The sequence below is a fragment of the Eptesicus fuscus genome, chromosome 13 (genome assembly GCF_027574615.1).
Source record: "Eptesicus fuscus isolate TK198812 chromosome 13, DD_ASM_mEF_20220401, whole genome shotgun sequence".
Classification (NCBI taxonomy): domain Eukaryota; kingdom Metazoa; phylum Chordata; class Mammalia; order Chiroptera; family Vespertilionidae; genus Eptesicus; species Eptesicus fuscus.
Window position 1 is genome coordinate 43751117 of NC_072485.1, and position 16628 is coordinate 43767744.

Consider the following 16628-nt stretch of genomic DNA (forward strand, 5'->3'; position numbering starts at 1 on the left):
ATGCCATGGTCTCCCCTATGTCCAGCAGGCTTCTTCTCTGTCTTGGATGTCATATCTATTTGCTTAGTTCTCATTTCTCTAGGATAGTTGCTATGACCATCAAATTCAATTGTACAAACTGAACCTGTGATCTTTTTCCCAAAATCTGCTTCTACTCCAATACTCCAGCTAAAAGGAAGTGTTACTATTTTCTATGTAGTTGCAGAAGAGTCCTCAGTTCTGTGTGTTAGTGCTCTGGCTAACTGGATCCTGGATTGAACAGATAAAGAATCTATGGCAGTATCACACTGATGGAATTCTTATTACAGACCACAGATTCTGGTTTTGCATTCATCCATCATGTCTGAGGTGACTAACACCACCAAAGGCCCCTTTTACTTCATACTCACGGGCATCCCTGGATTTGAAGCTTCCCACATTTGGATCTCCATCCCCTTCTGCTGTCTTTACACCATCTCCATCATGGGCAATACCATCATTCTCTATGTCATCCGCACAGAGCCATCCCTCCACCAGCCCATGTACCTATTTCTCTCCATGTTGGCCCTGACTGACCTGGGTCTCACCCTCACCACTCTTCCCACTGTTATGCAACTCCTCTGGTTCAATATTCGTAAGATCAGCTTTGAATCTTGTTTTGCCCAGTTTTTCTTCCTCCATGGATTCTCCTTTATGGAATCTTCTGTGTTGTTGGCTATGTCCTTTGACCGCTATGTGGCCATCTGCCGCCCCCTCCATTATGCCACCATCCTCACCAGTGAAGTCATCGGCAAGATTGGGTTAGCCATCATTTGCCGCTGTGTTCTGGCTGTTCTTCCCTCCCTTTTCCTGCTCAAGCGCCTGCCCTTCTGCCACTCGCACCTTCTCTCTCACTCCTACTGCCTCCACCAGGACATGATTCACCTGGTCTGTGGTGACATCCGGTTCAACAGCTGGTATGGATTTGCTCTGGTTTTGCTCATTATTGTGATGGACCCTCTGCTCATTGTGCTCTCCTATGCAATGATTCTGAAAAGTGTTCTGGGAGTAGCCACATGGACAGAGCGGCTCCGGGCCCTCAATAACTGTCTGTCCCACATTTTGGCTGTTCTGGTTCTGTATGTTCCCATGGTTGGCTTATCTATGACCCACCGTTTTGCCAAGCATGCCTCTCCACTGGTCCATGTTATCATGGCCAATATGTACCTGTTGGCACCTCCTGTGATGAACCCCATCATCTACAGTGTAAAGACTAAGCAGATCCGCCAAGGAATGTTCCGTTTACTCTTCCAGAGGAAAGTGCACTAACTATTCGAATTTAAGTTTACAGAAGTAGTTTTATATAAATGTATGGAGTCAAGAGCAGGAATACTACCATCAAAACTGTAAGCAGCATACATTGGATAAGGAATAGCTTCTGTATAAGAAGGTCCTAATGTAAAACAAAATAAATCATTTTTCTTTGACTAGAAATTAATAGACCTAAAGTTTCTTATACTCTATTTATTCTTCAATAGCCACCAGACTTTGAGAAAATTTTTAAAAATATACACAATCTCTGTTCTGCTTTCTTCACAGAGATGTTGTTATTAAGATGTGGTAAAGTATAAAAGTCTACATTATAAATTTAAAGCTCCGGTTACTGTATAAAGATATATATGGAGGCTGTAACTTGTTCACACCTTGTAAAATTCCTGAAGCAAATGTCAGATTTTAATTTAAAAAAAAATGCTCTTGTAACCTCAATCTGCAATAATAAAAGAGAACATTCATAAACTAGGAGGTCAAATAGAAAAAAGAAAGACCATTGTGGACATCAGTGCTACTTGGGGAAAAAAAAACAAACACCAAATATCAAAGACAAAGTGCAAATAGCCTGGGGGTTTTGAGAAACTGTTGAACTAATATTCACTGCAAAGTTCAATTAAACTCAAGGGTAGAGTTATGATTCACAGAAATGGAAACTACTTCTGAAAGAAAAGGATAGTAGATGGAGGTAAAAGTTATGAGACAGACAATATCTGGAAGATAAACATCAAATGAGCTTGAATGTTGAGTGTGAATATGTAGAAACAATTGTGATTTGACTGTGATTAGACTTGTTTTCTGAACTGGCTTGAAGTTGTACTCCTATCTTGTTGTGAGCCTTTGACTAGTCATCACGACTTGGTAATAAATGAGCTGAGAGAGTTGTTTAACTTTTCAGAGTCACACCTTCTTCTATCATAAAATGTATACAATTATGCCTCCATAACTGGTATTATGAGCATTACATAGAAAACACTGGTAAACTACCTTAAGTGTGCAGGAATACTTTTGCTAAAGGAACATGAATTGATGAGGAGGAAGCATTCTCAGTAAAAGTGTAAATAGTTTCAAACAGGGATAATGAATGAGGGTTGTGGAAAGAAGTTTTTAATATAAATAAAGAAACACCGCTGTTTGGAATATAGAGAGCTCTAAATAAAAGTTATTTTCTTCCATTCACTAATCCCATTCAGTGATATTTCTATTGTTATCCACAGGTATGTGTTTATACATAAAAGGTCTAGGGATTCCCACTAACCCACCTGGTAGATCAAGGATATCTCCTGTGTTACAATTCTTACCTCTCACTTCTCAGACACCCTAAACAAGATTATAATAACAGAAACAATCGAGGAATAAAGAGAATTAAGTCTCAGAACTACATGTAGATTAATAATCCATGTTAAAAAATCACACATTAATCTTTTAAGAGTTTATAATACACTAGAGTCCCAGTGCATGAAAATTCATGCACTGGAGGAGGGTCCTTCAGCCTGGCCTGCCCCCTCTCACAGTCTGGGAGCCCTCAGGGGTGGGAGGCAACCCTGCAATCAGGGGAAGGCGATGTCCCATCACATCTCTGCTGCTGCCACTGCTGGCAGCACAAGCCTCAGCCGGCCCTGGTTACCTGAGCCTTGGGCGGCCCTGGGCAGCTGCTATCCAAGGCTTTCCAGGCTTGCCTGCACCTCGGGCCAGCCCTGGGCAGCTGGGCAGCCAATATCTGAGGCTTTCCTGCACCTCGGGCATCGGTTGGGCAGCTGTCATCCGAGGCTTGCCTGCCACTCAGGCCAGCCCTGGGTAGCTTGGGGGCTGAGGGGACTGGGGGACTCTGGAGGCAGGCAAAATCTATCCCTGCCACACCTGCCACCCCAGCAGGGCTGAGGGGACTGGGCACTGCCATCTTGTGGCTGTGGGTGCCACCATCTTTGAGGGTGAGGCAGTCAATTAGCATATTATCTCCTTATTGGCTGTGGGCACTGCCATCTTTGAGGGCTGGACAGTCAATTAGCATATCCCTTCCTTATTAGCTGTGGGCGCAGCCAGCTTTGCGACAGCGTGAGGATCAATTAGTATATTTCTGCTTTATTAGATAGGATTTTTAAATAAGTGTCTCACCACATATTTAGGTTTGTCTCAGAATATGTTCCTATGTTTAATGAGATTTCATCAATAGAGTCAGGGCCACAATCTTAGCACCATTTCAAGGGGGATGTTTGGGACTTGAATTGGTATTAGAGAGCAGCTCACTTAGGATGTGGCCCACATCGATTGTCCAAGACTAATGACCCATCTCCCAAGTTATGAAATCAGATTCAATAGCTCATCCTAAGTTATGTATTTTTAAAACTAAGTTTATGAAAAAGGTGTCTTTTCCTCACTATATAATTTAATTTTATTGTGGATCAAAGAACAGATACACTAAAGTAACAATAATAATCTGCTGCTGAATAAAATATGCTGTTGTCACAAAAATAAAAGCATTAAAAAATATATAATTATTACATTTCTCATGGCCCTGACTTTCTCTTTTTTCAAAGGGAGATTAATCACAATAGATTTAGCCCAGAAAGTGTGGCTCAGTATTTGAGCATCAACCCAGGAACCAAACAGTCACCTGGTCAGGGCACATGCCCAGGTTGTGGGCTTGATATCCAGTAGCAGGCATGCAAAAGGCAGCTGATCAATGATATTTCTCTCTCATTGATGTTTCTATCACTATATCCCTCTCCCTTACACTCTCTCTAAAAATAAATAAAAACATATTATAAAAAATCATAATAGACTTAGAAAACAACAAACTCTCAATATGGGATGTCTTTATCCCTCCTCATTATTTATATACTGCTAGTTTAACTGTGTTGTTGTTGTTGTTGAGTAGATAAGCAAGCACTGATAACTGGTATGACACAAGTTAAAGTGTTATATCATGACAATAACTACAGGAGAGAGAAACATATAAAATGTAAAAACTAGGAGTATTAGTCTCAGAAAAGTAAGAGAACTTTCCATTGTTACACAGTGAGCAAGTGGCATAATTTTCAGGAATCACCCTGGGCCTTTGTTTTCTTCCTCTATCTTTTTTTGCTAGCAGTCTCCTTGACCCTCACAGCATCAATTACCTTATATGTATATATAACTCCCAAATCTTTATCCAAAGATTAAAATTCTTTATTGATCTCCAGAATTATATACATATATAAATATTATATATAATTACTAGTTTCCTGGTGCATGGATTCATGCACATTGAAAGGAAATTTATTAGAAGAAATATTTTAATATCACTATTCACATCTTGCTAATGAAAAGAAAATAGGATTTACCCCATGGCATAAAATGTGTCCTCACAGCTTCTCCAGGACTTCTGTGAGGATCAAATGAGATGTGGCACGTGAAAATGCTTCACAAACATTTGGTTAAAGTGTAAAATGTTTGCAACTGGCTATAAAGCAAGTTGTGTTCCTGGGCTGAAGAAACTCTGAGAATGCTAGTCACTAGGGAGAGTAAGTCAGGCATGCATACTTGACGTCATTACTCGGCGCCCACAGCCACTGTTTCTGGGCTAGGCTGGGCTGTGGGACACATTTTATGCCATGGGGTCTTGGCAGTGTTGGCTGAGATTTGGTGGGCTATTGCTCTGGGGTGGTGGTGGGGCCCATGTCCCACTTGGGGGAAGCCAAGTGTTGGTTTGGCGGCGCCAGGTCCATGGTGCCGTTTATTTTTAAATGGCCAGTGCACATCATGGCAGCTCCTGCATTGAGCGTCTGCCCCTGGTGGTCAATGCGTGTCAAAGTTACAGGTCAGACAGTCGGACAGTCGGACAGACACTTAGGCTTTTATATATATAAATAACACAAATATATATGCCAATATATGCATATTACACGCATAGTAAATATTGTATGCATATAAATATATAAATAATATTGACCACTTAGTCTCTTTCTACTTTTTTATTATTTTGTTATATAAGGCAAATTAACTATTTTTAGGATAAAGTTTTAGTCTCATTTAAAATAATTTCCTCATCATTTCATTCCAGAATTGAACTTTATGACTCAAGGTGTGTGAATGATTTCATATGGTAATTGTGCTAAAATTGTTTTCCAGAAATTATTATGCACATTTTACTTCCTTAGGAAAGTATTTGTACTTTCCTCATTATTATGGCCTTATCTGCACAGCATGATGTTATAAAAAAAAAAAAGCATCTGCTATTTTGAAAGGTTTAAAACATTATTTATAGTATTTGATTTTTTATTATTGCATTCTTGGGTAAGGTGGTTTTGTAATACATATTATATTGTGAAGCATATTGAAATATGCTTGTTTATAATTGTATTCCCCTATTTGTTGTGAACTTTGTTATGGTCCTTCCTGTTAATCTATTGTGCTACTAGCAATGCTAAATATTAATACTTTTACTTTTTATATTTAGGATATCAATTCTTTCTGTAGCATGTTTTCATAAATGGTTTTGAAATTTTAAATTTCTCCATTTTTTATTACAGAGAAAAATTTAATGTTTTGTGATTCCACCTAGTCATCTTTTCATTTGTGATTTGTTTCTATTGCTGCTATGTTTAGATAGTCCTCCTCAATGAAAAATTAAAATGTTTATATTGTTTCCTCTAATTTTGTTATTGATTTACATTAAATTACTTTATCCACTTGGAATATAATTTTGTGTGAATCATTAATTGAGCCACCAAATAACTAACTAATAAACATTTTTTCTTTCTAGTTCAGTGTTGATATGGCTATCGATATTTACTTATTGTATAAATATATTAGAAAAGTTGATCTTTGTGGTTTCCAGAGGTTCACTGCAAGGCGATTGCTTCTTGAAAGTGGTGCATGACATTCCTTTTACCTGTAGCTATCCTGTCCCTTGTAGTCCTGCCCCAACCTCAGACTGCTTACAGAAGAAAGTTTCTTGGAACTGATTTTTTAAGAGATTGTACATTTCAAGCATCAGCATGTATTTTCAAATCATATTCAACAAATTCTAAAAAACAGGACTTCCATGTGGTTTTCTGACTTGCTGCTCAATGAGGATACTGGGGGCAGAAAAGGCTCTTAGGGACAGAGCTGACATCCTGGCTTCCCAGTGGGCCCCAGGTCTCAAGATGCCTCTTCATTATAAACCTGAAGGGACCTGCCACACTCCCCCTTCTTCCAGCCTAGAGATTTGCAAAAGCTTATAATTTAGCTATCCTGTGGGTCAAACACAGAAAACAAAGTCTAAATATAAAGAAGAGGGTACCAGCCACCAGGCAGGAGAAATCACAGGTAAGACTCCTCTGTGAACGTTCAGGATAAAGAAGGAGAGGGCGATGAGTACTGTTAGAAAATGCAAAGAGTAATACCAGTAACACACTGGGGCAGTAACTAAACATAGAAAGCAATCAATAAGTGTGATAGTCCTCATCTAGGCTCTACTCTCACTTCTCTCCTACACACTCTGCCCTTTGCTTCCAGTTACATTTTGATATTGCATAGATGTAATCCACAGCATCAGATGACATTAACTCATGAGAATAAGAAGACAGATCAGAAATTAGCACTAACGTAGGGTAAATTTGACCTGAGTGTATGATGAAATGAACAGGAGATAAAGAAAGAAATGGTGATGACTTCAGAACAAGGGAAACAGGCAAGAATGCTGTTATCCAAGAAAATTTAAAAGGAGACTCTGGATTAAAAACAAATATTGGCCATTACATTTTCATTTTGGAGTTAATTTTAAGTCTTTCTGAGAATGGTATTGGTAGCAGGATTTAGATGAAAGGCAGATTCCAGGGTTCTAAGAACTAAACAAGAGGGGTAAAACAGAAGCAGGAGAATTAAAAAAGTGTTTTTCATGAATTAATATGTTGAGTTTTCAGGGAATAAGGTTTGTGTAAAAGCAATCTCTGAAGAGATGGGCTAAGACAGCAATCATTGTGTTCTTCTATCTTTCCTTAGTTGCCCAACAATTCTGAACCTTTATTTGGGTAAAGTTAGGTCAAATAGGGCAAAAACAGAAATCATATTTGTGTTCTCTCTGAGCAAAGACTCTGAACATGAAGCCACGTTCCTCAGTCATGTTTGAAGTGACTAACACCACCAAAGAACCTTTCTACTTCATCCTCACGGGCATTCCTGGATTTGAAGCTTTCCATATCTGGATCTCCATCCCGTTCTGCTGTCTCTACACCATCTCCATTATGGGCAACACTACTATTCTCACTGTCATCCGCACAGAGCCATCCCTCCGCCAGCCCATGTACCTATTTCTCGCCATGCTGGCCCTGACTGACCTGGGTCTCACCCTCACCACCCTGCCCACTGTTATGCAGCTCCTCTGGTTCAACATTTGTGAGATCAGCTTTGAAGCTTGCTTTGCACAGGTATTTTTCATTCATACGTTCTCCTTTATGGAATCTTCTGTGTTGTTGGCCATGTCCTTTGACCGCTATGTGGCCATCTGCCGCCCCCTCCATTATGCCACCATCCTCACCAATGAAGTCATCGGCAAGATTGGGTTAGCCATCATTTGCCGCTGTGTTCTGGCTGTTCTTCCCTCCCTTTTCCTGCTCAAGCGCCTGCCCTTCTGCCACTCGCACCTTCTCTCTCACTCCTACTGCCTCCACCAGGACATGATTCGCCTGGTCTGTGGTGACATCCGGTTCAACAGCTGGTATGGATTTGCTCTGGTTTTGCTCATTATTGTGATGGACCCTCTGCTCATTGTGCTCTCCTATGCAATGATTCTGAAAAGTGTCCTTGGAGTAGCCTCCCTGGTTGAGAGACTTCGAGCTCTAAACAATTGTCTGTCCCACATTTTGGCTGTTCTGGTTCTCTATGTTCCCATGGTTGGTGTATCTATGACCCACCGCTTTGCCAAGCATGCCTCTCCACTGGTCCATGTTATCATGGCCAACATGTACCTGTTGGCACCTCCTGTGATGAACCCCATCATCTACAGTGTAAAGACTAAGCAGATCCGCCAGGGAATTATGCGTCTTCTTTCCCAAAGAAACACGCATTAAAGATGAAAGAATTATTGCATTAAATTACTAAGGACTTTGATTCATAAGCTTATGGGAAAAGTACAATAAGAATTGCTAAATGAAGACTGAGATTGTTAAATAAAATGCCACCCTATTTTTAAGGCAGTCTGACATAATTTTGGCTTTTAATGGATGTTTGGCTTGGAAGAGCTGGAAGTAAGTATTCTATCTAAAAAAGATTCAGATATGACTTGATTCATATCTGACACACTTTATCAGCTATGCCAGTGGGATGAGCTTCATCAATTTAGTATATATCTGTTTAAGTTGTGTGGTGGTTGTTGTTTTTTCTTCTGGATATTCTTCTCTCCCATGGGGTTGGTTAAATAAGTAAGAAGGAAAAATTTTGTTGTTGCTCCCACTACCTGTTCTCTTAGCTCCACTTAAGGTGGTCAGGTAAACACTAGCTCCATGGCCCTGACTCCCCCTACTGGCGGTGTGCTTTGACTTTCTCTTGTGAAAGACTGGGAAATCTTTGAAGGAGAATGATACACAGAAAGTTTCTTAACTATTCAGGTTTGCCTAGTCAACAACACACATCATGATTTCAGCAGATCTAATGACCATATGCAGAGTCTAAATCAGGGCAGGGTGTTTAGATCCTCCACAGGTGGAACAAGATTCCTGCCTTGCTCGAAGTCCTTGGTATTTAGAATTTTGAATAAGTCTACAGATCATATTTGTAGGAATAGAAACTCATTTTTCTGATGAAAACAGATTTTTAAAAATAATATCTCAATGTTCATAATGAGACTTAATCCCTAGGGGAAGGTTCCCCTTAGCATCATGGATTTTGTATTAGAAAAGGCTCTTGTAAAGGGATGCTGCCTTATTGACTATAAAGATTTTGTTGAAACCAGGTTAACTCTCTCAGAAATATCCATTTGAAAGGCAGCCACAATAATGGTCACAGCTCCTCATTACTGACTTCATAGGTGGCCAATACTAGGGCTAACTTATATTTGAATAAAAATATGCAGGGCTTCCATGGAAGCATAATGGGAGGGAATATTAAGAGGTTAGAGTCAGAGAATAAGTGAAGAAGGAATCTCCTCCTTCTCTAATATCCTTTCCTCTCCCAACCCCACCCCCTGTTCCATGTCTTTTTCCAGAGCTTAGAAGTTAGCATGTTTCTTTTGAGAACAATGAATCAGCTGGTATAGGTAAATAAATTGTAGAATCAAAAGCATATGCAATGTCAGAATATGAGAAATTAGGACCAAGAAATCTAATGTCAAAAAACTCAAGTAAATGTATCAAAGGAGACTTTTTTTTTCAATGGATGATACAGACTTGATAATGTTCCAAAACAACATGAGCAGGAAAATATAATTTGGGATTATGCCAGTTTTTTTAGAAAGAGCATATGATATCAATGATAATCTCTTATTCAGAGCTATCTATCAATTGAATTTTATTGTCACAAATCATTACCTGCAAACAATGCCCAAATTTTTTAAAAATATATTTTTATTAATTTCAGAGAGGAAGGGAAATGGAGAGAGAGATAGAAACATCAATGATGACAGAGAATCATTGATTGGCTGCCTCCTACATGCCCCCTACTGGAGATTGAGCCCTCAACCCCGGCATGTGCCCTGACCTTGAGTCTGACTGTGACCTCCAGGTTCATAGGCTGACACTCAACCACTGAGCCACCTGACTGGACCAATGGCCAAATAAAGATTCAATCTGGAAATCTGCCCTTATCCTTTGTTCGTCTACCTTTTCTATTGTCTTCTTTCCCTAGACAAAAATGTTTATTTTCTTTTTGTGATTTTAGGTTTACATAAATGAAGCTAAGTTCTAGTCATTATAATGTCATAGTTTGTGCCTCTTTCATATATATATGGGAAAAGTACAGTATATATATATCAGATAAATACTGACAGATATTTTCAAATTCATTACTCTATTTCATTATAATTTTTTGTTAGTTTTCATATTTTAACTCCTAACTTGGTGCTATACAATAAATATATAATACAAGCACACGTTAGTTATAATTTTCTAGTAACAACATTAAAAAGCAAAAGAGAAATAGGTAAAAATAACTTCAAGATACATGTTGTTTAATCCAATAGAAATATAATGCCATCATTTCAATGTGTAACCTATTAGAAATAATAACATATTCTACATTCATTTTTTCATGTTAGGTCTTCAAAATCTGGTTATATGTCATTACTGTACATGTCAATTAAAACTAGCCACATTTCAAGGGCTCAATAGCCATAATAGCTGATAGTCACCATATTAGACAGTGTACCTTTAAACTTAACCTTAAAGGCTGCAACATCTGGATTTTTTTTCATTTGGAAATTATTCCTCAAAGTCATAGTCTTTGAGAAGGTCAGAAGATAGCCATAATGATTTGCTAGGTAATGTTCTAACATAATATTTTTATAATCATGCAACCATTATTTTTATTTTTCTGTTTTGAATCCTTGAACAACTATGAAATAAATCTATCAAAAACCATCTGCACTTAGTATTGCTGCTAGGCAACCATGTTTTCAGAACAAGTGACTATGAATGTAATCTTATTAAAAATGAGAATTTATTGTATATTCAGTTTATTCATGTATATGTTCATGCTTTTGACTTGTGACTTACATGGCATATCCATCAGTTCATGACATTTAAAACCTAGAAGGAAATATTAGACCAGGCCCAAGAAATTACTGGAACATTTATTGTTAAGTTTTTAGATTTATTCTACATGTTGCATTTAAATATAAAATATTAGTATATCTACCCTTTAGATGTAATAGGTGCTCAAAAATAAGTGAAATAAATAAGTGAAGAAAGTGATTAATCACTCTTCAGTGAAAGACATCCCTAGCTACGCACAAGTCTTCAGGTTCCACTCCAGAATAAATTATTTCCCTGATATTTGACAATGAGATTTTATCAGAGTTTTTCCAGAACAGTCACATTGGTTTTATAGAAGTTGCCACTAGTGGGTATCTAATCTAGTGGTCTTCATACTAATTATGTGTTCCCCTGGGGAAATGAGAACATACCTGGAAGTACCTGAGCACAGAGTTTTAGGGGAATTAATATTTAGATATTAAATGACCATAAAGTTTCTTTGCTTAAATTGCTTTTTCAAGAGTGTATGTACCTTTTTTCAATGTGTCTCTGTTACATCATTTGTTTCTTACTTTACACAATCTTATTTACTCACTTTACCGAAAAAAAAAAAATTCATTTATAAGAAAAAAAAGGCTAGGCATAGTTTTCAAAGGCATCTGGAATATTTCTATGATACACCACAACGAGTAAAACTTTCTGAGACACCAAAGGGACTCCTGAAAATATTGGCAAGAGTTTGATAAAGTGAATGATACCTAACACTGAGTAATGTACTCTAATGTAAGAAATGGTATCAATTTTATTATTTTCAACAAAAGATAAAGAGGGATCCCATGGAGTTATCACTTATTAGGTCATTAAAATAGTATGTCCTAAGAGATCATTACATGGTTCTTTTTATTCAAAAGTTATTAAAAATGACATTGGACTACAATGAAATGATTTCAGTAACATCTTATTTATGTTATCGAACTTATTTATGTTATTGCATCAATGTAAAAGAAAGAAAATTAATAGAAAAATATTGCTGACTATTTTTCATTCAATAATTAATATTCATTTTTAGATAAAAAAACAGGCATTCCATTAAGAGATGGGTTTCCAATTAAATTTTACTTTTAATATATCAAAAGTTATATTATGCTTATGTTGTATTTGTTATGTCCTAATCAGTATTGGGAAAGTAACTCAATACAGCATATACTTTTTAAACAATGCTTTATAGGCTACCAATTTTAAAACATCAAATTTAAATATATATACATATTTTTGCAAATAATTATGATAGATTGTTAAAATAGTTTCAACATAAAAATACATTATATGGTCAAAACTATTCAGTGGAAGTAAAATAAAAATTTAATTTTAAGGAGCAAAGGGACAAATGTAAAATATGTGAATGTTAATGAATGTGTTTTTGTATTTTATAATTTATGTTGTCGGGTATCAAAGCATAGTGTATTTAGATTCCATTGGATATTTAAATATGTGATATAACAATTTATTTTAAATTGACTATATTTACAATATATCCCAAAATGCACGCTCAACCACTATGTGAATTTATAATAAAAACTGTAGATGTCAGCCTGAAAATGCGTGAGAAGATACATAGGTTTCCCCCTCCCCCATTAATTATTTTTGAAAGTACATACAAATTTGGCAACCACTATTGTCAACAAACAAACAAACAACAAAAAACACACCACCACCACCAACAAAAATACATCACTACTCAAAGCTGACCCTGATGAGCTGGATGAAGTTGGGAAGAATATAATATGGTGAGAAAAATATTTACATGGTCATTGGAGGACCTGGAGTGAGAGAAACTTAAAACCTGAATCCAGTTACTGACCAACCAGCAAAATCCTATCAGTCCACTTTACATAGACCTGTGTTGCTTAGGAGGTGTAAAGAAGGTCTTTCCTATTTGACCAAAGGTCTTCAAAAAACCATAGGTAGCCATAAGCAGAAACAAGCAATGTTAACTAGACCTATGCTGACAGAGCTAGAGGAGGAGTGAAGGAACAGATAAAAATATACCAGCCACATGGCATGATGAGATCACTGAAGTCTGGAGGGACAGGGGGGAAGAGAAACAGGAATATCCATACACAGAGAAATCATAGCTATTTGGCTCTAAAAATAGGGCATGAGATTCTACTAAAGCACAATTTGGTGCTTTTGCTGAGATTCCTAGGATCTGAAAACTGGACCTTGTGAGGCTATCCATATTTTATTTTGTGCCTAAATTGAGACCACCTATTCTTCATTCCCAGAGACCCCTGATACATAAATTCTGGGGATGGAGACCATTGTATGGTGGATCATAGGGATAGTCTGGTTCCTTTCATAAAAAGGAAAGCAGTTGCCTCATAGGTAGTTTTCCAATATAATTTATTGTTTAAACAAGGACAATTTGAGAGGAAAAGGGAGTGCTGTTAATAATGATGCTGAGGAAAATAAGTATAAACCATGACTATCTGAAGCAAACCAAAAAGTATGCTCAACTTAATCCAGTGGTTCTCAACCTTTCTAATGCCGCGACCCCTTAATACAGTTCCTCATGTTGTGGTGACCCCCAACCATAAAATTATTTTCATTGCTACTTCATAACTGTAATTTTGCTACTGTTATGAATCGTAATGTAAATATCTGTGTTTTCCGATGGTCTTAGGCTCTACAGCAGCGGTTCTCAACCTGTGGATTTCGATAATTTTATGGTTGGGGGTCACCACAACATGAGGAACTGTATTAAAGGGTCGCGGCATTAGAAAGATTGAGAACCACTGCTTAATCAAAGGCATGTTCTTAGGATGATCTTCTTTTATTGGGAGAGATGTTTAATCCCTGCCTAATCCACCAAAACAGAACTTTGTATTATTTCATTTCAAACATCATTAAATGTCAAGCCTTTGCTGTTAACTATTTGCTAGGCTTTTTGCTAGGACTTTAAAGAAGAAAGGAAAAAGAATTGTATGATCTCTGTTCTCAAGCTAATCATATCTGTTAGAGATGGCATACATGTGTGCACTTACAGAGTCACATGTGCATTGGTAAGATGTGAGATGGGAAGAGTTAGGGATATCTTGTATGATTCAGATTCAACCTTTGTCAACACTTGGAATACCTTGTTTCTATTCTTCCTCAAAATGCCTGGTGTAGAGCTTTGTCTACAGTAGAACCACCATCAGAGTTTATGAACTGGTTCAAAGTCCCTGCCTCCTTGAAGTGATTCAGAGCAATTCTCTCTTGTAGGAAAACAGGGTGGCAATACCCTGTCGGATTGACTTGGTCTTGACACTATAGATGATGGGGTTGAGCACAGGAGGCACAAAGAGGTAGATGCTAGACATGAGTGTGTGGACCAGGGGTGAGGCATGTTTAGTAGCGCGATGCATCACAGACACACCAATCATAGGCACGTAGTACACAAGTACCGCACAGATGTGTGACACACATGTGTTGAGAGCCTTCCACCGTCCCTCCCCAGAAGCAATGCCCAGCACTGTATAAAGAATCAGTATGTAAGAGACCACAATGAGCAGTGAGTCCAGCCCAAAAGTGGCCAGGACAATGGCCAAGCCCAGGATGCTATTGAGCTTCGTATCAGCACATGGCAGCTGGATCAGGTCTGAGTGGAGGCAGTAGGAGTGGGAGAGGATGTTAGTGTGGCAATAGGGCAGTTGCTTCAAAAGGATTGGAAGGGGGGCCATGAGTGTCACACTCTTCAGTGTAATGCCCAGACCCATGCAGATAATGCGGGGCAGGGTCAGTATGGCTGTATAACGCAGTGGGTTGTAGATGGCTACAAAGCGGTCATAACTCATGGCCAAGAGGACTCCTGATTCCATGCAGGAGAAAGTATGAATGAAGAACATCTGAGACAGGCAGCCATCAAAGTCAACCTGACGGGCATCAAACCAAAGAATGCCCATGACAGTGGGCAGTGTAGACACAGAAACACCCACCTCAGTCACAGCCAACATGGAGAGAAACAGGTACATGGGCTCATGTAGGGCAGGGTCTGCCTTCACTGCTGCCATGATTAGGCTGTTGCCCACAATAGCCACAATGTACATGGTGAAGAAGGGGATGGAAAGCCAGCCATGGTGGGGCTCCAATCCTGGGATTCCAGTCAGAAAGACAGACAGGAAATCAAGACTTTCATTGTTCTTGGCTTCCATATCACCAATAGCAGAGATCAGTCTTCAACTGTCATTTGAAAAACAGAACAAAGTTAGTTCCCACCTATAGGGTCTTCTGCCTCAGCAGTCCACCTCTAAGTGTGAAGGAGGGAGGTGCAAAGAGGTGGGGGAAAGCTGAAGTCATTTACATCATTCTGAGTAAAAATATAACAGACATTTTCTTCCCACCTCCTCTTCCGTAACAGCAAGAATCCTAGAAAATGTTTGAGACTGCAAAATCTTATGATCGCATAACTTAAAAATTAAGAGCAGAAAGACAGGAATAAATCAGAACTGGATCAAAATCCACACTCAGCCAGTTACTAAATATGTAATGTGGACATCTCATTTATACTCTAATTCAAAGCTTGTGTTTTTTTTAACTTGTAAAGTAGAGATAATAATAACACTATTCTCTTATTTTGATATAAGATGCACGTGAGAAAATTAACATCATATGTTCAGTGTTTTAGAGCGCCACAGTGGATTCTGGCAAACCTTAGTCTGAAGCCCAATTTACAGTATACTCTCAGTGTGACCTTGAGCAACTATTTTAACCTTCCCATGACTCAGTGTGTCCATTTGTAAACTAAGGGAGATACTAAGACAAAAAAAAGCAAGAGTAAGTAATGTACCAAAAAACTAAGCATCAATTTCTGCAGAGCCTAGGTTATAGTTTAGATCCACAAATTCTTCCTGTACTGATGTTTTCGTTTCACTATGGGGATGAGAGTAAAACCTGGCTGATCTAGGGGGAGTTGTAAGAAAGAATTGAGTTGTAGCTCTGCCAATGTGGATCTGAGAAAACAGGGACCTCTGGAGAAATGGCAGTCTCTGTGTATCCGACTTTACTCTGGGACTTGGGGGTGGGGGAGGAGCATGATTTGAATGAAAGTGAGACACTAGTTTTAGAAAGTTGAAAAATAGAAAAATATAAATAAGGATGATAAAGGATATGGACATTTCATGAAAATTATACTAATACACAAGTGAGCTCTGTGATTAAAAAGAGAATTCAGAGAGGCTATTAAATAGAGAGGCAGTGGCTTTAAAATAGCAGTTTTAATCTAGAGTTCATGAAGAGAGCAAAGACACAGAGATAAAGGTCTCAATAAGTGGCCAAGAGATCAGAATAAAATAGTTAAATCCAAACTAGAAGGTAAAAATAATATATAATATAATACAGTAAAATGTAATATCATATAACATCATGTAGTGAAATATAATAAATTAGATTAACAACTTCCTGAAAGGTAAAATATACTTGCTTGTGCCTTTTATCCACTAGTGTCCCTTGCTTCTGCCATGTAGATAAATGGCTCTCAATCTTGGCAACACATAGTAATCACCGACCAAGTTAAAATCCCACTGCCCAGGTTACACTCCACACCATTTAAATTAGAATCTTTGGATTTGGTATCTAATTATCAATATGTTTTAAAGCTCCCAATGTGAACTCGAAGTTGAGAACCAGTCATTTGGCTCATTTGGTGACATT

At 38.1% G+C, this 16628-nt stretch overlaps 3 protein-coding genes across 3 annotated transcripts; 2 read left to right on the forward strand and 1 right to left on the reverse strand.

Moving 5' to 3' along the window:
* Positions 1-324: 324 nt before the first annotated feature.
* LOC103303450 (olfactory receptor 51Q1-like) lies at positions 325-1287 on the forward strand. The gene has a single exon (XM_008160452.3). The coding sequence runs from the start codon at positions 340-342 to the stop codon at positions 1285-1287; it is 948 nt and encodes a 315-aa protein (XP_008158674.2). The 5' UTR covers positions 325-339.
* Positions 1288-7352: 6065 nt separating this feature from the next.
* Positions 7353-8321, forward strand: LOC103303480 (olfactory receptor 51Q1-like). Its single transcript, XM_008160481.2, has one exon. It carries the CDS (start codon positions 7353-7355, stop codon positions 8319-8321), a length of 969 nt encoding a protein of 322 aa, XP_008158703.2.
* A 5858-nt stretch (positions 8322-14179) lies between these two features.
* LOC103303449 (olfactory receptor 51I2-like) lies at positions 14180-15130 on the reverse strand. The gene has a single exon (XM_008160451.2). The coding sequence runs from the start codon at positions 15128-15130 to the stop codon at positions 14180-14182; it is 951 nt and encodes a 316-aa protein (XP_008158673.1).
* Between the last annotated feature and the right edge of the window lie 1498 nt (positions 15131-16628).

Bases quoted from the DNA above. Each gene is read 5' to 3' on its own strand.
- LOC103303450 (XM_008160452.3), top strand. From the start codon at position 340: ATGTCTGAGGTGACTAACACCACCAAAGGCCCCTTTTACTTCATACTC.
- LOC103303480 (XM_008160481.2), top strand. From the start codon at position 7,353: ATGAAGCCACGTTCCTCAGTCATGTTTGAAGTGACTAACACCACCAAA.
- LOC103303449 (XM_008160451.2), bottom strand. From the start codon at position 15,130: ATGGAAGCCAAGAACAATGAAAGTCTTGATTTCCTGTCTGTCTTTCTG.